Source organism: Garra rufa, chromosome 19 (genome assembly GCF_049309525.1).
Source record: "Garra rufa chromosome 19, GarRuf1.0, whole genome shotgun sequence".
Taxonomy (NCBI): domain Eukaryota; kingdom Metazoa; phylum Chordata; class Actinopteri; order Cypriniformes; family Cyprinidae; genus Garra; species Garra rufa.
The window spans coordinates 6,883,022-6,908,341 of NC_133379.1; the positions used below are offsets into that span (position 1 = coordinate 6,883,022).

At 38.5% G+C, this 25,320-nt stretch overlaps 2 protein-coding genes across 2 annotated transcripts; both read right to left on the minus strand.

Moving 5' to 3' along the window:
- Window positions 1-1,334: 1,334 nt before the first annotated feature.
- On the minus strand, window positions 1,335-13,944 carry LOC141292171 (dual specificity mitogen-activated protein kinase kinase 2). Its single transcript, XM_073824124.1, has 11 exons — window positions 13,426-13,944; window positions 13,139-13,349; window positions 12,910-13,056; window positions 12,761-12,838; window positions 7,040-7,091; window positions 6,002-6,126; window positions 5,593-5,806; window positions 5,410-5,474; window positions 5,218-5,279; window positions 3,773-3,818; window positions 1,335-2,901 (listed from the first exon to the last, which is right to left on the minus strand). Exons 1-11 carry the CDS (start codon window positions 13,506-13,508, stop codon window positions 2,791-2,793), a joined length of 1,194 nt encoding a protein of 397 aa, XP_073680225.1. The 5' UTR covers window positions 13,509-13,944; the 3' UTR covers window positions 1,335-2,790.
- A 2,796-nt stretch (window positions 13,945-16,740) lies between these two features.
- On the minus strand, window positions 16,741-23,694 carry LOC141291937 (E3 SUMO-protein ligase PIAS4-A-like). Its single transcript, XM_073823934.1, has 5 exons — window positions 23,667-23,694; window positions 21,160-21,233; window positions 20,917-21,077; window positions 20,691-20,842; window positions 16,741-19,443 (listed from the first exon to the last, which is right to left on the minus strand). Exons 1-5 carry the CDS (start codon window positions 23,692-23,694, stop codon window positions 19,175-19,177), a joined length of 684 nt encoding a protein of 227 aa, XP_073680035.1. The 3' UTR covers window positions 16,741-19,174.
- Between the last annotated feature and the right edge of the window lie 1,626 nt (window positions 23,695-25,320).

The following is a 25,320-nucleotide window of genomic DNA, read 5'->3' on the forward strand; positions in this document are numbered from 1 at the left end:
CATGTCTCTGCAGCTTGGTTCTGCAACAACTCATTCCTAAAAGGTGAGCAGCCTTGAAGCATTGGCTAAATGTTAATCTACTTTTTTCTTTATAAATATACCAAAAATTAACAGTTATAATGAAAATCACGTTTGTCTAGATGTCTACAGTTGAAGTCAAAAGTTTACATACACCTTGCAGAGTCTGCAAAATGTTAATTTTACCAAAATAAGAGGGATCATACAAAAATGCATGTTATTTTTTATTTAGTACTGACCTGAATAAGATATTTCACATAAAAGACGTTTACATATATTCCACAAGAGAAATTAACCATTGAATTTATAAAAATGACCCCATTCAAAAGTTTACATACACTTGATTCTTAGTACTGTGTTGTTACCTGAATTATCCACTGTCCGAGGTTCTTCAGAAAAGCTCTTCAGGTCCCACAGATTCATTGGTTTTTCAGTATCTTTGTGTATTTGAACCCCTTCCAACAACGGTATGATTTTGAGATCCATATTTTCACACTGAGGACAACTGAGGGACTATTCAACTACTACAGAAGGTTCAAAGGCTTGCTGATGCTTCAGAAGGAAAAACGATGCATTAAGAATTTGAAGATCAGGGTAAATTTAACTTATTTTGTCTTCTGAGAAAGCTTCTGAAGGGCAGTACTAACTGAAAATATATTTAGACAAAATAAGAACAATGTACACATCTTCATTCTGTTCAAAAGTTTACATCCCTGGCTCTTAATGCATTGAGTTTCCTTCTGGAGCATCAGTGAGCGTTTGAACCTTCTGTAATTGTTGCATATGATTTCCTCAGTTGTTCTCTGTATGATTTTGAGATCCATCTTTTCACACTATTGTTGGAAAGGGCACAAATACACACAAATGCTGTTGGACCTGAAGGACTTTTCTGAAGATCAGTGGGCAGTTTAACTCTTCAGGACAAAACAAGGGACTCATGAACAACTATCACTAAACAAAAAACACACAGCTGTGTGTATTCTGTTGCATTCAGGTAACAACAGTATTAAGAATCAAGAGTATGTAAACTTTTGAACTTTTAAATTCAACTATTTTTGTAAACGTCTGTAAACGTATATGTTTATATATATGTAAACGTCTTTTATGTAAAATAGCTTATTCAGGTCAGTACTAAATAAAAATAACATACATTTGTATGACTTAGTTTGGTAAAAAAAAAAAATCTACATTTTGCAGAATCTGCAAGATTATGAATACATTATATTATGTAATGAAATTTACATTAAGTATAGTAAACTGCAATAAAACATTTAAACAGTGACCAAAACATAAGACTGACAACAACTACAGCCCAATAATCATTCACAAATAAGTTTTATTTTTATATTAGAACTGTATTCAACACATTCCATATGGTAATAAAATGACTTATATCCTCTTCTCTAAACTAGTCCAAAGAAACAAACAAACAAAAACAAAAATAAAATAAAATGCTATTTTAAGACTGAAAACAGTACCATTTGTACTGTACATATATTTTTATACACATAAGTGTGGCGACGCATTCACTTGGTCGGAGCTGAATGCCAGTGTGTAATACAGTTTCAATGTTACTGAAAAGTACTAGAGAAAGAGAAAAAAAGAAACACAAAGCTATTTAGAGCAAGTGGGCTTTAGCCACACTTCACAATGCCCATCTGTAACACCCGTGTATTTATAAGACCTACTAATACAGCAATATCTGCTGAGGTTCATTTGATCTGCATAGCACTGTACATGGTGGCCTGAGACGTTACTTTGCACTTTATACACCACTGAAGACCAGACTATGAGTGTACCTGTTGTAGTCTTTGATGTGTTTAAATTCATTGGGCTTATTGTAAAAGCGCTGTAAAGATAGGTGCAACCCTGGTTGTATTCAAACTTGAACTCAAAAGCAAGAAAATTAAAAGAAAACATTTAAGCATAAGTTACAAACAATAAATCTTTTCAAATATACTCTTCTGAAGATGATTTTAAGTTGAAAAATGAAGCAGGATTTAAGAAAAACCATTCAAGCACCCCCCCCCCCCAAAAAAACAGTATAGATTTATGAATACTAAATGACTGATCTTTTCCACAGGCACAGCAGTAGGAGAAGGGGCATCTGATACAGGAACTCTAATTAAGCTTATGTTTCTTTCTGCTAATGTGTGGCCATTGGTTGGCATGATGTACTTGGCCATGCACTAGCAGTGCTACCTGCAATGCACGAGCTAAACACCTGTACGTCTGCACTTGAGCGCTGCTGATTTGGCCATCTTACATCTATGATCAACAGTAGCCCTCTTTGGTTTTCTTTTTTGTAGACGGCAGTTGATTCTCAATTAAATGTTTGCCATTGAACCAAGCTATCCATTTTAACACAGTGTAGCGCTAACTGCCAAAAAAATAGCTCTTTAGCAAAAAAATTATTATTATAAACAAAAACATCATAAAACTAATGAAGTAGCTGTTATACAAACAAAACCTAGCTGATCTTTACCAATTTGGACGTTCCTGAATAATGTGGTCGTTAAAAATACAGCCACTCCAACTTAAGTGACTCTAATCTCCATATTCGTTCAAAAGACCGTGTTCCAACACCAGAGGCTCTCATAAAACAATGCCCCAGAACGCACCGCAGTGGAAGGGAAGAGCAAGCAGAGAACGGCAAAAGAGTGCACAGCGGTGTGTCGGAGGCTTACAAGCATACAGGCCTGTGAGAGCAGAAAGGAGAGAAGTAGAGCGGAGGATGAGGATGGCATGGGTGGCTACGCTGTGAGCCAGCGTTCATTCAGCACTATGAGTGGGTGTGCTGGGCTGGTGAAGGCCCATGGTTTTACACAACCATCCGGCGAAATCCACCTCCTCAACCTCGGCCCGCTTGATGAACGTGTGGCCCTGCAAATGAATATCACATCAATTACACCATGAGCAGGTTTTGGTGCCAAGGAGCCGATGTTACTTTTATTCGCAGTACAACGTGCCTTGATTCTCATGCTTGTACATCAATTTACCCCTGCAAGTATTATTTTTTGCAATGCAAGATAATACTGCTTTGAGTACCTGTCAAAGCTATACTGAGTGCAAGGGGGCAAACATTTCAAATTCAAGTTGTAACTAGAGCTAATTGCTGTACTAACATGGCCAAAAACTGACACACTGGATGGGTTGTCATTTCAAATTGCTCTCACTATTTAAATAATAGTGACTCATGTCATTCCAAACCCATAAGACCTTCGTCTTCTGAACACAAATTAAGATTTTTGATGAAATCCGAGAGCTTTCTGAGCCTGCATAGAGAGCAACACAACTGACACGTTCAAGGCTTAGAAAGGTAGTAAAGACAATGTTAAAGTAGTCCATGTGACATCAGTGGTTCAACCATCATTTTATGAAGGTACGAGAATACTTTTTGTGCGTCGACTGACATAGAAAGTGAAGAAATAGTTGAATAAAGTCATTATTTTTGATTTCTTCGCGAACAAAAAAATATTCTTGTAGCTTCATAAAATTACGGTTAAAGCACTAATGTCACTTACTTTCGTTACTACATTTCTGGTCTGAACGTGGTAGTTAAGTTGCATTCTATGGAGGGCCAGAAAACTTGGATTTCATATAAAATATCTTAATTTGTGTTCTAAAGATGAACAAAGGTCTTACAAGTTTGGAATGACACAAGGTCCCATGTTATTATACAAGATGTTGTCATAACTAAAATTTGAATTTAATATAGCTCAGAATCTAATACCATACAGGGTAATGTACGTACCATTAACATCTTAAGGTCGGCTCTGTCAGCAGGGTTCTTAATGAGGCTGTGAAAAACACAGGAAAAAAAAAAACCATTGAGACAAAATAAAATTCTGAAATCAATAAAACATTAGTCCAGAAATCTAGAGGGAGGTGTTGAGGTTTTTGTATTACTGCCTTTATTTGACAGGACAGTAAGTATTTTTTGTGTTTTAGTGTTTAAAGTTGTTTTTTGAGTAGTCTTAATTTATCAGCCTTAGTAAACAATTTTGAAGGACTGAACAGACTACGCATGTCACAACTTATTCTTTCGGAGCAAGTGCACAACACTGGGACCAACTGAAGTCAAATAAGTGTGTGCACATGCCGGACAAAGCTATGCTACAATTATATAGATTAGATTAGTAAGTATGACTTTGCAAAAACCGAACTGGTAGGTTTCAGTCAGACTAAACCGTTTGCGTGAGATTTTAAAGGGTTAGTACAACTAAAAATGAAAATTCTCTCATTAATTACTCACCCTCGTGTCGTTCCAAACCTGTAAGACCTTTGTTCATCTTCAGAACACGAATTAAGATATTTTCGACAAAATCCGAGAGCTTACTGACCCAGCATAGACAACAACGCAACTATCGTGTTCAAGGCCCAAAGAGGTAGTGAAGCCATCGATAAAATAGTCCATGTGACATCAGTGGTTCAACCTTAATTTCATGAAACTACGAGAATATTTGTGTGCAAAGAAAACAAAAATAACGACTTTATTCAACAATTTCGTAGGGATACTCTTGTGAATACACGGTGAAGACCGAGCACAACAGAAATTGTTGAATAAAATAATTTCTTTGCACAAAAAAGTACTTGTAGCTTCATAAAATTAAGGTTGAACCACTGATAATACATGGACTATCTACCTATGACTACCTATGATGTCCTTATTACCTTTCTGGGCCTTGAACGTGCTAGTTGCGTTGCTGTTTATGCAGAGTCAGAAAGCTCTCGGATTTCATCAAAATTATCTTAATTTATGTTCTGAAGATGAACAAAGGTCTTACAGGTTTGGAACGACATGAGGGAATTTTCATTTCTGGGTGAACTAACCCTTTAAAAGGACAAGTAATTGCTTTAGTCTGAACTTTTAAAGTCCATTTAAATGCAATCACTGAAGAAATTAATGGAGGTATAGAGGTATGAGAATGGGAACAATGCAGTCCAGATTAAAACTTGCATTCCCCAAAATGTACTACACAAGAGGTGTCCAATCATACTCCTGGAGGTCCACTATCCTGCAGGGTTTAGCACCTGAACCAGGTAATCGAGGTCTTTAGAATTAGATTGGACATCCCTGTACTACAACTCTTTCATCGTGGTCCAATTTTGCCATAGCTCAGGTGGCGTTTTGTTCAACACTGAAGATTCTGCAGGTTCGTACAATAAAAACACCAGGGATAACATGCAGGAGCTCACCATTTGGTCACAAACTCCTCAAAGTCAGTGGTGAAGACGCCATGGGGCAGCTTGGGTGGTGGCTGCAGATGTAGAGACAGGTGGGGAGCAGAAAAAGGGGTGATATTGAAGTGAAACTGCTACATAAAAATACTATAAAAGGCAAAAATAAGCACAAAGGAAGTAAGTTGCACGCTAAGCAAATTCTCTGACCTCATTGACAATGTAGTCCAGTAGCTCAAATATAGCCATGGCTGGCCTGCTGTCCATTCCGTGCCCTGGGGGAAAACAATTCGCAATGCTCAACGAAAACACGCACATTAAGCAGACTACGGAGAAGATCGAATGTGCATAAAAACCAATGCCAATGTTTGGGGAAATTAAAGTAGGTCTTACCGCTAACCGGTCGTCCTGGAGGCCTGGGTCTTGGGGACATGCTGTGGCCTTCTGCCCCACCTGTGTCCAGCACTGGCCGGCCAAATATGGCCTCCAGTTCCTTGGCATCGGGAGGGGGGATGGGGTAGCGTCCAATAGCCAGCTCAACCAGCGATAGGCCCATGCTCCACACATCCGACTGAACTGAATAGTGCGTGCCCTGGAGTCTCTCCGGCTGTCAAGGCAGAGAGCAGAGAGCAAGTCAAAGCTCTACTAGGGTGGGGCGCCGCACCCTGCAGGTGGCCAGGAGGAGTGGGCTAAAACTTGGCAGCCACTTCCTCCTCTCCACATGGAAGAATCCTGGGCACCGGCACAGGGCTTGGAACGAGAAGGACTGGGGGTTGGGGAGGGAAGTGGGCGGGTGACTCACCGACATGTACGACCGTGTTCCAACGAAGGAGTTGGCCATGGAGTCGATGAGCTGGCCACTCACGCCAAAGTCGCACAGTTTGATCTCGCCACGCGAGTTCACCAGGATGTTGGAGGGCTTAACGTCTGTAGGGACCAGAGAGAGACACCATGTAAGATGGAGGGCCAGGGTCCAAATCCCAGCGGCACCACCTGGCTTTTCATCCCTGTTTGAGCGCCCTTTCTCCAGCACGCCCAGTGAAAGCATTTTGCAAGATGCTATGCATACTGCAAAGCTAGCTCTGACAACACCGTCGCAGCAGAAAGGACAGACATGCAAGCCACTTTCCACCTCCCTCCTCTTAAACACAGGGCAAGAGGAGCAAATAACAGTGCGGACATGCAACGATTCCACACATGACGGGCCCTCCTTCAGCCCTAACACCCACTGGGAGTGGACAGAGGGGTGAGAGTGGGAGAGGAAAAAGCAGGGAGGGGGTTGCAGGGTGCGGCTGCCATGTAATCACATCCGAGAGGCTGTAATTACCGGCTGGGCTCCTCGACAGCTCTTTGCAAAAGGCGAGCGCTCCCTGCCACAACAGCACAACTATAGGCCTGACCCTCCCTGTCTAACCCTGCAAACCCAGTGTGGCTCCTTCAGACCCTCATACAACCTCACAGAGAAACTGATACTTTGCATCTTCAGACATAGTATTATTGCTCAAATGTTGGTTGTGCCACACTATTTCTATGCCAACTTGTGATCTACTTATAAAAAGTGCCTATGTAGTGTTTTTAATTGTAGCATGGAAAAATATCAACTTTTGCAATATCTTTGCTTCGTTTAATCTCAGGTTGGTAGTTGTGTGAAGGTCTCTGGATGGAGTTCCAAGTAAATACCTTTGAAAAGTGAAACCTAATCTCTCTACAATAATCATTTTTAAGCTTCTTATGCAATTTCAATAGCTGCATTAGGGGGCTACTTCCTGCTGCCATCCAGCGCGTGTACGCACACGTACGTTTTCGAAGATATTAGTAAGGAATGTTGCTCTGTGTGTACCTCTGTGCATTATTTGGTGTTTCTCCCGAAGATACGCCAGACCTCGGAGTACCTGTGGAAAGAGAGTTACAGATATCATCAATAGGGTTTATCTCTCAACGGTCAATGCGGTATCTAGCTTCCTGAATTTACAGAACGTGTTACATAGTCTAGTCTTTGCAAAACAACTTCTGCTTTGTGATTACTGAAAGCTGAGATGCACTCGCTCACACGTGTAATAAACAGTATGGACAAACATAAACAGATCTCTGCACCTTTGTTTGGATTTCGTGCTAAAGTGTTTGTCTTCTGCCGTGCTCGAATGCGAAGCAGAAGTTTAACCCTATTCATTTGGAAGAATACGGCTAAATGTGTGTTGAAAAACGTGCATGTTTTGGTGACTCTGACTTGAAAGGGAGTTTGCACATCTGTGGGTGTGGTCGCAGCTTTATTATATTGTGGTCTGTGCGTACTAGTGCCAGACATGTTACGATGGAGGTTGTGTACCATTTTTTGGATTCTGCTTTTAGACAAGAAGAGCAGGTTGCACTCTGTACTTTGATTTAATAGATTTATGTGGGCTATGCATGCATACGTGCAATTTCTTTAGATAAAGTCTTACACTTATTATAAACACAATTACCATAATTAACTGCACACCAAATCAAAAACAAGAAGTTGGTGGAGTTAAACTATATTCTAGGAATGCAACAATAGTAAAATTCTCCGATACAGATAAGATGGCAATTATTTTCATGTTAAGGCTGATGACCAATAAGTGTACGGCTTTAAAAAAAAAAAAAACATACAATACTAAGGGCTAAATTTATTAACAGTCTTTTGGCGTTAAAATAGCACTGTCAGGATTTACTAAAGACGTGCAGTGAAGAATTAGCGCTGGAAAGACGTGGACACAGTTATTTTTGTGCCTAACCTTATTGAATATGCAATTGTAGGAGTTTCCCTTTCAGACACAAAATTTATGGGAGGAGAGTATTAAAATGTCTCACGCAACATGATTTACTAACGTTTGCGCTCGTCAAATTACTGCTATTTGCACCATTATATAATGCCCAAAAAAAGCAGGCGCTGCTTTTGGTAGATTGCGCTGGTCATTATGGAAATGATTTGGCTAAGACAACATTTTTACCTCCCATCTCATCTTTTATGAAATTGCGCTCTAACACTAATTTGCCCTGTTTAGTAAATCTGATCCTAATTGTCTAGGTAAAACAGAAATAAAGCACTAAGAACTAAAAGACAACACTACATAATAATATACAGAACAAAAAAATATAATTTTTTTTTTAGATTTATATGCTAAATATTAAGTTTTTTTTTTTACTTTTAATCAGTGTTAGATTATGGCAAAGTTAAATGTCAAAATAGGGAAATGAATATGCACAATTAACATCCGATATCAGCAATGCACAGTCAAACCAAAAATTATTCAGACACCAGATATAATTTTGTATATTTTTACTAGTGGGTGCAGGACACTGTAGTTCATTTATGTAAGTGAGGATAGCAAAATAAAGTAAACTGTGACATGTTATACCCAAAAATTATTCATATAGTGGACTATCATTGAAATTTATAAAAATTTGGGACAAAAAATTAGATTTGACACTTTGACCTAACCATCAATGGTAACGTTTTGTTACATACCTTTCAAATCAAAGTTATCTGACATTATCAAGATGAATTTGTTCTGACACAGTTTAACGTTTTCTAAACTATAGCAAATAAACTGTGATTTGGTTTGACCAATTAATTTGTGATCATCAAGATGAATTTGTTCTGACACAGTTTAACTCGAGTTCTTGTCATATTTTATTACCATTTTCTAAACTACAGTGAATAAACTGTGATAATTCTGAAGGTGTCTGAATAAATTTTGTTTTGACTATATCTAATATAGACAAATTATATAGCATCAATAACTTTTTTTCTGTCACAGAAACTTGAAGGTTGTATCAGCGATTTCTAGCCTGAAACATAAAGTGTCAAATTCAGCTGACCTTTCATCACGATCCGCTCGCTGCCTGCCCCATAAATTGTCTGTGAAAAAATCGCGTCTCTCTGGTCAGCCTAGGGTCCGAGATATGCCAAAAAAAACAATCGGCACTACCAACCTTTCCACACATAAACAAACAGTGTTCCAACCAATCAGCGTCAGGGGTTTGGTGTTGTGGACTTTCGCTCCGCCTCCCTCACATCCCTGCACCAGTTTTTCACAGACAATTTATGGGGCAGGCAGCGAGCGGATCGTGAAGAAAGGTCAGCTGAAATTGACACTTTATGTTTTAGGCTAGAAATCGCTGATACAACCTTTAATTTCTACCTGAGAAATCTAATAATTAAAGTCAACCTAGTTGGATAATAGGTGACTTGTAGGTCTTATGAAATCACTTTATAGTAAAATTGGTGAAGGGTCAATTGATAACTATAACTGTTATCTGCACAAAATAAATAAAGTTTACAAAAGGTAAAATTCACCCAATACCGGGGGGCCAACTGAACTCAGATAAGTGTGTGCACATGCTGGACAAAGCTATGCTAAAATTGTCTAGATTCAATTAGTAAGTCTGATTTTGAAAACAAACAAACTGGGGTGCGTTTCCCGAAAGCAACTTATGGTCACAAGTTTTGTTGTTACAAACAGAGCTCAATGGAACTAACAACCATAGTTAGCTAATGATGCTTTTGAGAAATGCACCCCTGGTAGATTTCTGTCAGACTAAACCGTTTGTAACATTTTAAAGGGTTAGTTCACCCAAAAATGAAAATTCTGTCATTAATTACTCACCCTCATGTGGTTCCAAACCCGTAAGACCTTCATTCATCTCCAGAACACAAATTAAGAAGCATAGACAGCAACGCAATTACCACATTCAAGCCCAAAAAAGTAGTAAGGATATCAATTAAATAGTCCATGTCACATCAGTGGTTCAATTGTTTAAAAAAATATATATTATTTTAATGATTTCCTTACTACCTTTCTGGGCCTTGAACATGGTAGCTGTGTTGCTGTCTATGCAGGGTCAGAAAGCTCTCAGGTTATCAAAAATATCTTAATTTGTGTTCTGAAGATAAACAAAGGTCTTACGGATTTAGAACGACATGAGGGTAAGTAATTAAATGACAGAATTTTCATTTTTTGGTGAACTATCCCTTTAAGCAGTGGTTCTCAACAGGGGGGGGGGGGCCCGGAGAGATCGGAAGGGGGGCGCAAATTGTTTTCGAGAAAAAACGGACAAGGCATTATTTGGGTACTGGGTGTATTTTATTGCGTTTCACGTTTCATGTAGAACAGATATTCTAAACCGGTGGGCCTCCAGGGTGCCGCGAGATAGCTTAAAATTCATTTAAATATTATCCTAAAATTGTTTAATTTCATTATTAATGTTTTAAATGAAAATGATCAAAGCACGGTCTCTCTCGTGTTCTGTGATTGATTTCTTTGGACTCGACGCAGCAAGTTTCATCGCACTGTTAAATACAGACTGAACGGCAGCTCAAAACTTTCAACTGCTGCACAAAACTTCATTTTAGAGACCTGCAAGGGACATTTTAGTCCCGCTCCCGCAAGTTTCTGTCCCGCAGAAATATCGTCCCTTTCCCGCAGTAATATATGTTATTTCGTCCTGCTCCCGCCCGCGACATTCATGTTTTGTCCCACTTCCACGTCCGCAAAAGTAACCTATACCCCCCGGGAGTGCAGGTCATTACTTCATCTCTTGGCTGCATGAAACAAACCGTCGCGCTAATGTAGAGTTAAAGACGTCGATCAGAGTTATAGTAACGAACTTGCGCGTGCCTAATGTATGACACTCTTGTATATCAGAGTCGTACATTAGGTACGCATAAGTCCACTATTGAATCACAAACTATTCATGCTTTCGGGGCACTGACCCATAGATCCACATTTTTGCGTGAAATTTCAAAATATTTGTATAGTTGTCAAAATTAATGTCCTAGCTGTGAGTGTTTTATAATAGATGTTCACCCATAGAGCAGGATCTTGTGAGTGTCAGTGGGGTTTATGCACGTATTTGCTGTATTTTTCATTTGTATGTATATTTTGTAATGGATACAAACAGTAGATATTCAGTCAGTCCTTTTTAAATGACAGGTGCACTTACTATAAGTATATATATATATATATATACACACACACACACACACACACACACACACACACACACACAGGGTGCGATTTACCAATTTACCTCTGGTCTATGCATCCCTGCCTCTGCTTAATTATTTTTATCCATGGTGTGGATAAAACGTCCCGCGAACCCGCTCCTACGTCCCGATCTAAATCAAATTATTCGTGATACGTGCTTTAAAGTCGTCTGAATCAAATGATTTCCAATACGCGCTTTGAAGTTTAACGTTCTGAATCAAATGATTCGTGATCCGATTGGAGTGCTTTGAAACTGAATCTTTTTGCGACGCAGTGGTTTACTGATTCGGAGTTTACAAAAAGCTCCGTTGATACCTTGCTCACCTTCTCTATAAAATGTATTCATTGTTTGAAAATAAATCATTACTATTTATAGACCTAACTCACAATGTTTTTATTAAATTGTGATCACATAATACAGCTTCGTCGTATTAAAAACATTTCATGACCCGACACTCATCTGGTTCTTGCCTAAAAAGACGGGTATATAATGCGCGTTGTTAACAGATTACACTAGTTTGGTCAACCTCTGCCTATGGAGAGAGAAAAAAAAGTTTTCAAAAGCAACCCCCCCCCTCTGGTTATTTCACAAATCGCACAAATATGTATATGTATATGTGTGTGTGTGTTAAAATGTTAGAACTGAGCAGAGGGCAAAACTAATGTTTTGGTTAATAAAACAGGCTAAAAAATAAACATCTTTAGAGGAAATGTCAGGTATGGGGGGCCTTGCAAAATTGACCGAAGCAGGAGGGGGGCCCGGCCTAAGAAAAGGTTGAGAACCCCTGCCTTTAAGGATCATGCATAATAACAAGAATATTGTTCACAGCAAATCTAGAGAACTTATCTAATGATAAAAGGCACAAAAATTAACAAAAGCATCTGCCAAAAACACCTCTGCATCTGAGTTTTAACACATTACAACCCTCAACAAGAAGGAGCGCCCTTATGTTTATTACACTTGAAAAAGATCAGTTAGGCTTTAAAAAAAATCTAGATAAACTAGTCAACCTTGCTAACCAACTAGGTCCCAAAAAGGTAGTATGAATATTGATAAAATAGTTCCTGTCATATCAGTGGTTCAATTGTAGAAAAAAGTTTTTGTTTTTCTCGTTCATAAAATTAAGTTTGAACTACTGCTGTCAAAAGGACTATTTTATCAACGTCCTTACTATCTTTCTGGGCCTTGAATGTGGTAGTACCAGTGCAGTGTATGCCAGGTCAGAAAGCTTTCGAATTTCATCAAAAATATCTTAATTTGTGTAACTAAGATGAACGAAGGTCTTACGGGTTTGGAACGACATGAGGGTGAGTAATTAGTGTCAGAATTTTTGTTTTTGGGTGAACTATTATTTCAAAATGTCATGCAAATGGTTTAGTCTGACTGAAATCTACCAGTTCAGTTTTTGCAAACCCTCAACAAGAAGTAGCACCTTTGTGTTTATTACACTTAAAGAAGATTGGTTAAGCTTTAAAAATCTAGATAAACCTTGCTAACCAACTAATCACTTTTGTGTCAATACAGTCATACAACAGGGAAGGATAATACTTACAGCTATGCTAACTTTGCCCAAAATCTCTTCAGGGATTCTCCTGGCTTCCTTCAGCACTTGATCCAAAGAACCTCCATCCTACAAACATATACATGTCAGTGTGCTGTAACACTTTTGCTATGAACCTTAAACAACAACGTTAGTCCCACCATGTGCTCCATACAGATGCTGATTTCTCCATCGCTGTAAAAGGCGCCGTAAAACCCTACGATGTACGGCGAGTTACATTCGTGTAGGACCTGCAGCTCTCGTATAATCTGGTTCCTGATGGCTGGTTTGATCTCCAAATGAATGAGCTGGGGAAAACACAAAAAGTTCAGCCTTTGAACACAATGTAAGCAAACTAGGAGCAGGTGCATGAGTGTCTCGATCGCTTACCTTCCTGGCCATGACGAGCCTTGAGGGTTTGTGACGGACTTTGTGGACCACCCCACCGTTCCCTGCGCCAAGTTCACATATGGGGTCAAAATCTTCATCTTTGAGCTCGCCCACTTGGGCTTTCTGGGTGAGGAAAGCCTCGAGACGTTTTCTCTGCTGTTCATCCAAGTCTAGCTCTCCTAACTTCCTCTGCAAGGCCTCCAGGTTGGCCCTGAAAGCAGGAACAGGTAAGACCAGGTAAACCAAACAAGTGTCAGATATAGACTATAGCAAAACTATGTACTTACTCTGCTGCTGCATCAATGTTGGTTGACTGTCCTTCTCCTGTAGGGGTTATAATCAAGGGGACCGGTCTTCTTTTTGGTGCCATAGTGCCTGCTATCTATATCAAAGAGTACAACCAGGTTGTCTCTGCTGACATCCAATCCTTCAAATGCTACACAAACCTATAGAAGTTTCTGAGATTCGTAAGCCCCTAATTTCAACACCCTGTCATGCCTCCAGAAGCCGTGCCAAATAATATTACGTTGTCAAGAAGAAAGAGCGAGTGCCATAGGCGCAAAAGTGCACGAAATGCAGTTTATTTCAGCGCATTCATCGCCGGAATGTCTCTTCGATACGGCCCTCTGACTCGAGAGCGCTCCCACAGACAAAAGGCGGCAAAAGACAAGTCAGGCCTGTCGTTCGCAACCACACGACCCACCGCGAAATGCTGTCCAAAACTGTTTGGCCCGGAGGACCCGCGAAAACAGAAGTTGAAATTTCCCCCAAGAAAAAAAAAGGAGGGGGAAAAAGTCCGTCCAGGAAGCCGCTATAGACCTTTTTCACAGAAACCGGAAATACGCAATCGCAGGGTATGCAGACTTCCTGTGTAATGTCAACACAGCAGAAAGCCGGGTAATTTAAAATTAAAATGGAGAGAGTCTACACAACTTCCCTCGCTGGTTTGTCAAAGATAACTTTTGCAGACCCCATAAGAGTCGTGTAGGAAAACTCCGTCACAAAGAGGAACAAATTGGATAAAGGATATACGTTTTTCCACTAAGAGTTTATCCGCGTTTATACACGCTTAACGTACGTAAAAAATGACCAGAAAACCCCAAATTTCTGTCATACCTTACTTGGAACAAACACTAACTACTATCAAAAGAACGAGCCCTTATTCCACAGATAAAGTGCATAATATCACGTTAAGCGTTTTCTCCCCATAGAAGCCCATTATAAGGAAACAGCTTGGTTTATTAACTTACCTTAACAGCGACCAGGGAAGACCAAACTTCTGTTAAATTTCACTTAAAATAAACACTTGCTGCTCTCAAAAGAACGAGCTCTCATTCAGCATATAAAGTGATCGCGCCCCATAGAAGTCTATTATACAAAAAAAAAAAAAAAAAGCTTAACGTGGCTTAAAATTTTACTTATAATAAACACTTTCTGCTGTCAAAATAATTAGCTCTTATTGAGCATATAAAGTGAATAATATAAAGTGAATATCACGCTTTTCTCCCTATAGAACTCCATTAAGGAAAAAGCTTAACATTGTTTGTTATAATGGACTTCTATGGGGCGCGCACTTTATATGCTGAATAAGAGCTCGTTCTTTTGACAGCAGCAAGTATTTATTATAAGTAACATTTAACATACGTTTGGTTTTCCCTGGTCGCTGTTGAGGTACGTAAACCACGTTAAGCTGTTTCCTTATAATGGGCTTCTATGGGGGAGAAAACGCTTAACGTGATGTTATTCACTTTATATGTGGAATAAGGGCTCGTTCTTTTGATAGTAGTTAATGTTTGTTCCACGTAAGGTCTGACAGAAACTTGCGGTTTCCTGGTCGTTTTTTACATACATTAAGCCACGTTAAGCGTTTTTCACGTTGTTTAACTGGTTACCGGCATACCGGGGCGGAAATGGGTTTACACAGCAATTACGTATTTCCGGCGCAAAATACGGAAGTTGTGAGAAAGGTCTATCCAACCAAGAGGAAGCGTTGACAAGCTCTCGCGAGAACTGTCGTCAGAACACTCGAGTTATCGCGGGGTTTGACATATTAGTGATTATTTGAGTAAGAACGACATCGAGTGGTGAGCTGAAGAACTAACTGTCAAAAGGACCGTCACAAGGGAAATTGCCGCCCCAAAACGTAAGAATACACATTTCTAAAACATTTTAGCAGCTAGTGTCACGTTTATTGTAATATAATACGAGGTTTTAATGTGTTTAAGTCTGAGCTTCGTCAGTAAACCCTGGTAAGTTGTGCAGTTGACGAGTAACTTGACAACATACTACAGTAAACTACATTAAAATGAAAAAAGGTAGGTGATAATAATACTTTACCAGTACTTTACTTTACCAAAGTAGCAAAATACTCAAATACCTCCTTGCTGAAAAAACAAAACAATGCAAAACATCACAGAAATTTTTATGGTTTCCACTACAAATACCATTACATACATTACAAACCATCAACTTTTAACCGTTAAAACGATATATTAAAAAAAAAAAAAAAAAAATTGGGACGCATTCCATTAGGATTTAGTGGTTTTAACAAGCCACCAACAGAAGGTGACCAATTACCAGTAGAGACCCACAGGGTCCATTACAGTTTCCATTAAAACCAATACAAATAGGCCTACCATTACAAACCATTAACTTTTAACCATTCAAACAATTAAAAATGATTTTCAGTAGTGTGTTTTGAGACATATTCCATTAGTACTTAATGGTTTTAACAAGCCACCAACAGAAGGTGACCAATTACCAGTAGAAACCCACAGGGTCCGTTACAGTTTCCATTATAACCAGTAAAATCATTACAAATTTTGTCATGTTGTCTATTGTTTTGTTTTGTTTTTCTCAGCAGGGCTCAGTAAACTAATGTGGTATTAAAGTCACCAAATCAAAAAACGTTTATGTGATGGACTTGTAATCAGTTTTATTATATTAAAATTAACTGTAACGTTAGTAATTATGGTATTCTGAGGGAAAAACAAACAGAAACGATATTACGTTTTTAAGGAATAGTAGTTAAATACACTACCAGTCAAAAGTTTTTAATGTCTCTTCTGCTCACCAAGCCATTCATTTGATTGAAAGTACAGCAAAAACAGTATAATTTTGAAATATTTTTACTATTTAATGTTTTTTTTTTTATTCCAATATGTTTTAAAATGTAATTTATTCCTGTGATCAAAGCTACATTTTTAGCATTAAATGGTAAAAATATTTCAAAATTTTGCTGTATTTTAAATCAAATAAATTGCTTCTTTAAAAAAAAAAAACATTAAAAAGCTTACTGTTCAAAAGACTAGTAGCGTATATTCTTAAGTAATTGAAGGAGTTAAATCCAAGATTTAAAAATCACTGGAAAGACGTTTATTTTAAATCAGTTTAATTAATTGCACATATAATTGACAGGTGTTAAGAGCTTTTACAGTTCGATTTCAGTTCAGACAGGGATAACTGATTCGCTCCTGTTGTCAAATCCCACGTTGAGGGCATCGCAGAAGGTCACCAATTTACATTTTCCTCCGGAAGGGTTGAGAGTAGCCAATAACAATGTATTTGTGCCCTGGAGCAACTGGAGGCAATTCAAAACTTGATAAAATATTATTATTTTTTATTGGCTTTTAATATGAACATATAAAAAGACACAAACAAAACATTTACATCAAGAACTGCAAGCCACTGCCCATGCTGTCTTAAGCACTGTAATAAGAGGGGATGCCTCCATTCCCAAAACAAAACCACTTCAACCTCACCTGGCTACACAGAGGCCGTCTTCAACTCTGAGCTGGAAATATATTGTCATCAAATCACCAACTTTTCATTGTAAGCAAATGTACATTTTATCCACATCTAATAGATCGTTCTAGGTATCTAAAGATGGACGTCTATTAAGAAGTTCATTACCTTAAATGTGAAAAAGTGTGGTCAAATTTAGGGGAACATACTATGTTACGGGCTTATTATGAGAAACTGTCAACTGCAGCACTGTTTACTCTTTAAAAAAATATAAACAGAAGAGGGGAAAAAAAACTTTTTGAAGATATCATGAAGATGGAAGACCATGCCGACTCAAAGACGAACAAGTATTTTAACCCTTCATGGCGATATTCTTATGTTGAGAAATTCCCAAACACAGATAGGATACAGTACTGAGTATTCAAGTCAGAATTCAGGATTAGTTGAAAAAGAAAACTTTAAAATTACAACTAGTCAGCTTAGTACAGTGATTTTCTCTGAAACCTTGGAGGACAACAAAATGCTATAGCAATATTCATAGGCCTTGAAAGTACATCCTAATTTCCAGATCAGAAACCTAGACTGCCCTACGTGACCTGATGGCGAAGGTAATATTGTACACAATGCTGGAAAACCTGGTTCGAGTGTCAAGTTCGACTGAGAAGAAAATGTAAAGACAAGTAGAACACGTCATCCCTGAGTCCTCCTCAACAGATCAGCCGTCTGGATGTGCCATTTGTGTTTGGTCGTTTAGCGGGAGTTTAATTCTTCCAAGGTTTAGGTCAAGTCTGCATAGTCCTGACTAAGCCCAGTTATGTTCAGACTGTTGCAAATGGCTGAATGTGCGCGTAACAACAGCAGGCCGTGAGAGGACGCAGCGTTATCTACCATCACAAAGCGACATGCTGGAAACTCATTAAATTGCTGCGAAATGCCTCATAAAATGCACAATTCAAATAAAAGAGGCGGAAACTGTTAAATCAATAAATACTCAACAAATTGAGGAAAATATTTAAGATACGCGCCTGTCAACCGGCTGAAATGAACACAAAAAAAAAAACGCCATACAATGGGCTCAAACAAATCAGCCATTTATCTAAACTGAAAAAAGTGAAGTCAACTGAAAAAAATAATCATTTCAGGTATTTTGCCAATAACGTCAGCTCCCCTACTAGATAAACCTAATAATTTACTACAGTCATGTCTAAAAGAAAACTAAAACAACTCTTTGTCCTTTGTCCTCTCCTGAACCTGATTTATCGTTCTACCTTTGTGTAGTAACTTCAGCAGCCTTGTACACACCAAAATGACTGAAAGAAAGCAATAAATGACAATGAGACCTGCAATTTTCTATTAAATGATCAGAAATAATACATTATCATTGTTACATTAGCTATCGTACAATATTTACTCGCTGACAAGCATCTCAAAAAGACCGTTCTGAACCATTCTGAAGTAAATTTGCGCACTACATTCAGTCAGCACACACTAGTTGACCGACAGACTTGACCGGAAACTCGTTGCTCGAGTCAGAATCACTTTTAATATGATGCCTAAATGGGCAAGCACAAATTAATGAGCAATGCATGATGTCTCTCCAGTGTTGCTGCACATGAAAAACATGAAAAGGGATTGAAAACAAAACTTAAAGCAAAAAAAAAATAAATTCAATAACCCTCTGATCAAGTTCGACTGTTAGACTGAGGTAGCTTGTCAACTTCTGTGGACAAAGTCAAAAAAATATATATGAGAGAGAAATATGGAAAATTTTCAGTATCGTCTCCAAATCACATTAAAACAAACAGCTAATGTTAATCTTATGTGGAGGACTAACAGAAAACGCCTGGTTGTATGATCTCGACCCGAAGGAATGAACGTTTTTGAGATACTGTGGCTTGTCTCACGGTGTTTTGAAGGCCTGAACAGCTCCGTATCAAACTAAAACTGGCAAGATCTTAAACGCCCCCCGTCAGAACACAAAGTGGAGAGGAAGTCGAGGACAATAGAGTAGAACTGAAGATGGTGTTACTCTTCCATGGTCTTTAAAGGGAGAATACAGTATTAAGATGCAATGAATGACTGGGAATGGCTTTGCGGGGCATCTGCAAGTTTGTCAACGCGACGCCCGACTGCTCCAGAGGTCAGCAGCAGCGCATGGGTGTGCATGTCTGTGTGCGTGCATGAGTGTGTGTGTGTGTTCGGGAGAGGACACAGGGACACGTTTCTTGAATTTCCAAGGCTCAGATCCCATCTACACCCCTCCCCCCAACAAGTCTTAGTGTCCTGCCAGTCTCAGTAAGCAGTGACCAGGTCTTTGTCATAATCATATCTGCCCCGTTTAGGGGCGGGGCTGTCCTGGCTGTCATCAGTGTCCTCGCTGTCCTCAGCTCCACCCCCTCCTTCTTCATCTGACGAGTCGTCCAAAGTCAGATCCACCACTGCTCCGCCTCCTGACCCGGCGCTGGTGCCGCCGGTTCCTGCCGACGCACCACCCGATCCAGACTTCCCGGTCTGGTTTGTGCCGCTGTGAGCTGGGGAGTGGCCGTTTGCCTCAGGAACACCTTGGATGAGAGTTAAACCCGTTATTTCCCATGAAATACTTTAATTTTACTTTCACAGGGTTCGTACAAGGTGCTTGAAGTACTTGAATTTGACTTTAAGGCCTGAAAAACTTCTGATATTTCTGAAGAGGTACTTGAAAAGTGGTTAAATTATTAAAAGACAATGTATCGATGAAATAAGTGTTTACTTTTTTTAATAAGCACATATTCTTTTGTGCAAAATTCACAGAAAACTATCGAGCCAAACCAGTTGTAGTACTGACAGTGTCGTGTAAACATGGCTGAAGACGCAAAAACTAGAAAAGTTGAGTGAGTCATTAAAGCTGAAACTGCTCCGATTGATTCAAACTTGTAACTTCTTTTCATGTCAAGCAATTAACTAGCAAAATCCATATCAAATTAAAAGTGCCATTAATTTTTACATTTCAACATCGCTTTTAATGATTTTTAAAACCATTGCATCACATGATTTACTGTTTTGAAGCACTCCAATGAATCATTTGATTCAGTTCGGGCCTTTTCCTTTTGTTTGGAGTGTTAGGTGAATTCAGTCACGAAATATGTCACTCAACCTGACCAGTTAGGTTGTGAATGTATCACTAAGCCTTAAGGTTCGGTATCTATAGGTTCACTGTCAAAAATTCCAGTGTGAATGACAAGCGGACCAGGAACAAATTCATTATTTTCCTTTTTGATCTGGACCAAATGAACCAAACTTAGACTTAGATTGGAAATTTGCATATTGCAAATCAATTGATTCAGATCAGGCTTCAAATATTTTTTTCACAAATCATTTGATTTAGATCAGGACTTCGGATGGGATTTGAAAATTTGATTTAGATCAAAATCAATGTGTGTATCGCAAATCATATGATTTAGATTTGAAGTTAAGAGCAGGTTCTTTAATCATTGCGCAAACTAAATGATTTGCAATCTGTGCTCCAAATCATGATCTGAAATTATGGTTTGTTAATCATTATTCAGTTCGGCACTTCGGAGTGTGGATTGCCAATCTTTTGCTTTAGATCGGAACCTAGGAACGCAAAACGCGAATCATTCAATTCAGATTGGGACTTTGGAGCGACTTCGCAAATCTTCTTTTCTTAAACAGTAGAAAACATCAAACCATAAGTGAGATCTTTGATTGAAGTCCTTAAAATAAAAAAAATAGTGCTTGAAAAGTCCTGGAATTTTATTTTACAGTATCTGTACGAACCCTGATTTCTGAAGGGAGAAAACCAGCTTACATATATCAACCACCGGATAGTCAGGCGTGCGGCTGTTTTCCCGCTCTCTCTCTTTCTCCTTGTCGTCCCTGATTGGCCTCCATGAGCCGTCGGTCAAATACTCAATCTCCTCCACATCCTCTGGTGTCTCTTTAAGGATCTCAGAGAGTAATCTGAAATGAGTCGCATTTGATGAGTTCACTGCCAGAGCATGTGAGAAGCAAGCAGTTTAAGTAACGGCGCTTACCCGTCAATAGTTAGAAGCTCAAAGGGAGCGGGTTTGTCGCATACAGGGCAGGTCCATGTGGGTTTCTTTTCATTCATTTGCAAGAAAAAGACAGCGTCGAAACACTGCAGGTGGGCGCAGGTGAGCACTCGACATGGCACCCCGAGTCTCATCTTTACCAGCTGTGTTGAGAAAGACACTTGTTAGGTCTACAACTTTGCTACAGTGGTTCCATAGCGATGAGTCCCAAAAAGGTACACTTACAGGACAGATGAGGGACACTCGCAGTCCTGTAGTGGCGATCTCACTTTCAGGATCAAAGCGCAGCTTGTCTTGAACTGTGTACAAACAAAAATGTTTTAGTAAAATTTTGATGCTAAGATGGGTCATTCTACAGAATTGGTTCAAAGTCAGAGTTGGAAACATCTTGAAAAAAAAAAATTTTTCCACAAATTTTGTATGAATGCAAATTGTATAATATCCAAGGTACACATTTCTAGTAACTGTGCAGGAAATTCTCGTATTTAATTTTCAGAAAGTTTTGGAATATTTGTTCTCTCCCCAAATTTGTCACTAGTGAAACAGTAATATATGATTTAATAAAAGTTATATTGACCTATTAAGATTTTGCTTACATCTATATTGCCAATATGTATTTTTCTATTTTATTAAAATGTTTTCAGAGGTAAATCAACAATCAGAATTTTGACAATATTTCAAGTGTGATTTATAAAATTAGTTGTATTTTGAATCCAATTTTTTCTTTGTAAAAGGCAAAAAGTTGATCATACAGATTTCAAATAAGGATTTATTAGTATGAATATACATTGAACTACTTACCAACATAACATCTTAATGTTGATAATTTAGTATAATTTATTTTTGACAAAACATCCTGTTTCGGTCATGACAGCACATTTTTGGCAGTGACAGTAATGTTTTGGTAGCGACCACGTCACATTATAAAATTTTAACTTGCATACTAAAACGTACTGAAATACAAAAATGTTCATAACTGTACTAAAATTATATTTTTCCCCAAATAAATGATTGTGTGTTCCCTTTTGTCACTAAGCGAACAGTAACATGTCATGTTTCGGTACTGTTATGGTAGTGACAATTTTCTGGGACAATACCCAAAACTAAAACTTAAATAAATAAATAAGATATCCCTCTGAAACGCCACCAAATGTTACGATCGCGACTGTTTTACGGTAATGACAATTTTACAGGATAAAATCCAAGAAGAAGAAGAAGAAAAAAAAAAAAAAAAAAAAAAGGTAATTACCCAAATCAGATCTTTTTTGGGTGTTTAAAGGGATAACACCCAAAAAAAACATGTCACTACCGAAATGTCACCAAATGTTTGGGTTGTGACAATTTTACAGGAAAACACCCAAAAAACAAACATGTCACTACAGAAACACCACCAAATTTTTCAGTCACTACAGAAATCATAACTTTTTGGGGTGTTTTAAGGTACAACACATTTTAGGTACTTTTGAATCTAGCTCAAAGATGCTAATCATCACATCGTTAGCCAGCATAGTTCTGAACCATGGTAAACAAATAACTCCTATAAAAGTGTGTTTAATTATAGAAAAACATGGCAGTGACATGAAAATGTGAGATACTTTTTTTTTTTACATAAAGTTTCATTATTTACAAAGAAAATAGTTTTTTAACTTCACTTTTTTTTATAATCAGACATATATATTAAAAAAAAACAAAATTATTTCAATATAATTTTCATAAGTTGAAATTTAGGGGTTAGGGTTTGGAATAGGGATGCTCATTTCGGTTAATTTTCCTGACCGACAACCGCTGCTCGTTATCCGAACATTAACCATTAACTGATAAAATTTTAATAACAAATTCGTTTAAAATAAAAATAGAATGCACGAGTATCTGTGATGATAAATTAAAAATACAAGCAAATGTTTTATTTTAACGTGCAAACAGCAGCATACAGAGCAACAACAAAAACTGTATTGACATATACTCAAATTATCACGCATCAGCAGCGCTTCTGAACAGAAAAAATCTGAACAGAAAAAATCTGAACAAATAATAATAATAATAATAATAATAATAATAATAATAATATCAATAAAACAAATTAAATAACTATCTAATTAAGATGACAAAACTAAAACACACTGGCGCTTTGAAGAACGGTGCCGGTCTTTTTCTTCCCGTCGGATATAAAAATATATAGCAGGCCAGCCTATACCTCAGTGTGCCTAGTTTTTAACATGTCCACATGCTGTACAGATAGACTAGACCGCTGCCTGTTAACTGTTACTGTGTGTTCACACCGCCGGCGGCGAGAGCGTCAAAGTGGTCGGAAGTCATTCATTTTCAATGTGAGCTGGCGGCGAGAAGCGGCGCGGCGCGGTGTGGGCGTCGGGGAGAGTTGAAGTCAGGTCAAATTTATGGTAATGAGCTATGACGCGGCTCGGCGGCAACCAATCGGAATGTATAAGTTCACCGCTGAGAGGTTTCAAAAGAACGCAGTCCTGTAAACTTGGTTCCGGCCACATTAGTTCCCAAGGAAAATGGAGAAGTTAATTATTGCTGTGGCGGGTTTCCCCATAATCTACGACGTGTCCCTGTTTTTAAGTTTGCACTTAACCATGAACACAAAACCCACACCATACAAATGGCTTTTAATTAGTTTATTTCGTTAGCAAACATGTAACTACTATTAAATTCAATTTCTTATTTTCAAGTTTAAAATATTTAATATGGTTAACTAACTTACACCCAACTTGTGGTCAGTCTGCACAAGATCGACATGCTTGTTTGCTTTGCGGCCGCTTTAAATACAAGATCAAGCGTTCGATCGTCAGAGCGTCAAGGAATCTTTGTACAGCGTTGCTTGCAGGGCGGCCAGAGCGAATTTTGAAGCTCTCGCCGGCGGCGGTGTGAACGCACAGTTAGATCCGCAACAAAAACACCATCACAAAAATCCTTTCAATTTGCGGTTTGGAATTTTCATCCACTGTCATATGCTGTGGAGAAGCGTGTGTTTTACAACGTTCAGCAATAGCCAATCACAGACATGTATGTTAATTTGATTATCACTGTGGCCAATCAGAGGAGGCTATGTTACAATCCACTCACCACTCAAAGTGCCGGTTTCAGTTTTGCTGATTTCTACACTTTCGCGAACTCTCATTAAAACAAAGAAAGTGTATGTATTTTTTAAATAAGAGATTAATTGTGCAGTGTAAAGGTTATTTTATTACTTTTTAATAACTTTATGAGATTGCGATGAACTACTGTAAGATGAGTGACAGCTTTCCAATGATTCTAGACCAGGGGTCCCCAAACTAAGGCCCGGGGGCCGAATGCGGCCCGCCGCCACATTTGGACCGGCCCTCTGAACAATGCCAAAGATATATTTTATCATGTCGGTATTTGATAATAAAGGTTGGCTTTCAACCTAAAATTTCCCTTAGTTATTAACATAGCCTAATTATTTGTTAAATTCACCAACAGAATGGTACATTGCCATAATGTGTCATCGCGATCGTTCCTTGACACGTCTGTGTGTGGTGGCTCTTGATGCCTTGATCCCAGCCTCAGTCCATTGCTTGTGAAGTTCACAAATTCTTGAATCGATTTTGCTTGACAAGCCTCTCAAGGCTGCGGTTCTCTCGGTTGGTTGTGCATCTTTTTCTTCCACACTTTTTTCTTCAACTCAACTTTTTGTTAACATGCTTGGATACAGCACTCTGTGAACAGCCAGCTTCTTTGGCAATCAATGTTTGTGGCTTACCCTCCTTGTGAAAGGTGTCAATGATTGTCTTCTGGACAACTGTCAGATCAGCAGTCTTCCCCATGATTGTGTAGCCTAGTGAACCAGACTGAGAGACCATTTTGATGGCTCAGGAAACCTTTGCAGTTGTTTTGAGTTGATTGTCATATTCACCATATTCTAATTTGTTGAGATAGTGAATTGGTGGGTTTTTGTTAAATGTGAGCCAAATCAACACAATTAAAAGAACCAAAGACTTAAACTACTTCACTCTGTGTGCATTAAATGTATTTATTGCACGGCTCTTTGGAATGCTTGATTCTGATTGGTCAGTTGAGACATTTGCAGGTTCGTTCTTTTCAAATAATCACCGCTCCAAAGTAATAACGCATAGCCGGTACTACTTGTATGTTTAAAATCCCTCCGTGCCAACAAAGATTACCGTTTGGCGCCATCTTGTGACAAACACTGGACAACCACAATTAACAATGGAAAATTTCGACATTAATCTATTTAAATTGTCTTACTAACGTACATAGTTTGAATGTTAGTCACGTGGTACTATATCGTTTCGCGGAAGGATAAAAATGTTAATTTAAAACAAATATGCCAATAAAAGGTTTCAAATTCATATTCATGTCCGCTTCGCGTCGGGTCCTGAT

Bases quoted from the DNA above. Each gene is read 5' to 3' on its own strand.
- LOC141292171 (XM_073824124.1), bottom strand. From the start codon at position 13,508: ATGGCACCAAAAAGAAGACCGGTCCCCTTGATTATAACCCCTACAGGA. The intron at 12,839-12,909 runs GTGGGACTAACG...ATATGTTTGTAG, and splicing joins GCATCTGTATGGAGCACATG to GATGGAGGTTCTTTGGATCA. The intron at 5,280-5,409 runs GTCAGAGAATTT...CTACATCTGCAG, and splicing joins TGGACTACATTGTCAATGAG to CCACCACCCAAGCTGCCCCA.
- LOC141291937 (XM_073823934.1), bottom strand. From the start codon at position 23,694: ATGTCGATCTTGTGCAGACTGACCACAA. The intron at 21,234-23,666 runs GTTGGGTGTAAG...GTTTGTACACAG, and splicing joins CTTGTGCAGACTGACCACAA to TTCAAGACAAGCTGCGCTTT. The intron at 19,444-20,690 runs GTAAGCTGGTTT...CTCTCATCCAAG, and splicing joins CTATCCGGTGGTTGATATAT to GTGTTCCTGAGGCAAACGGC.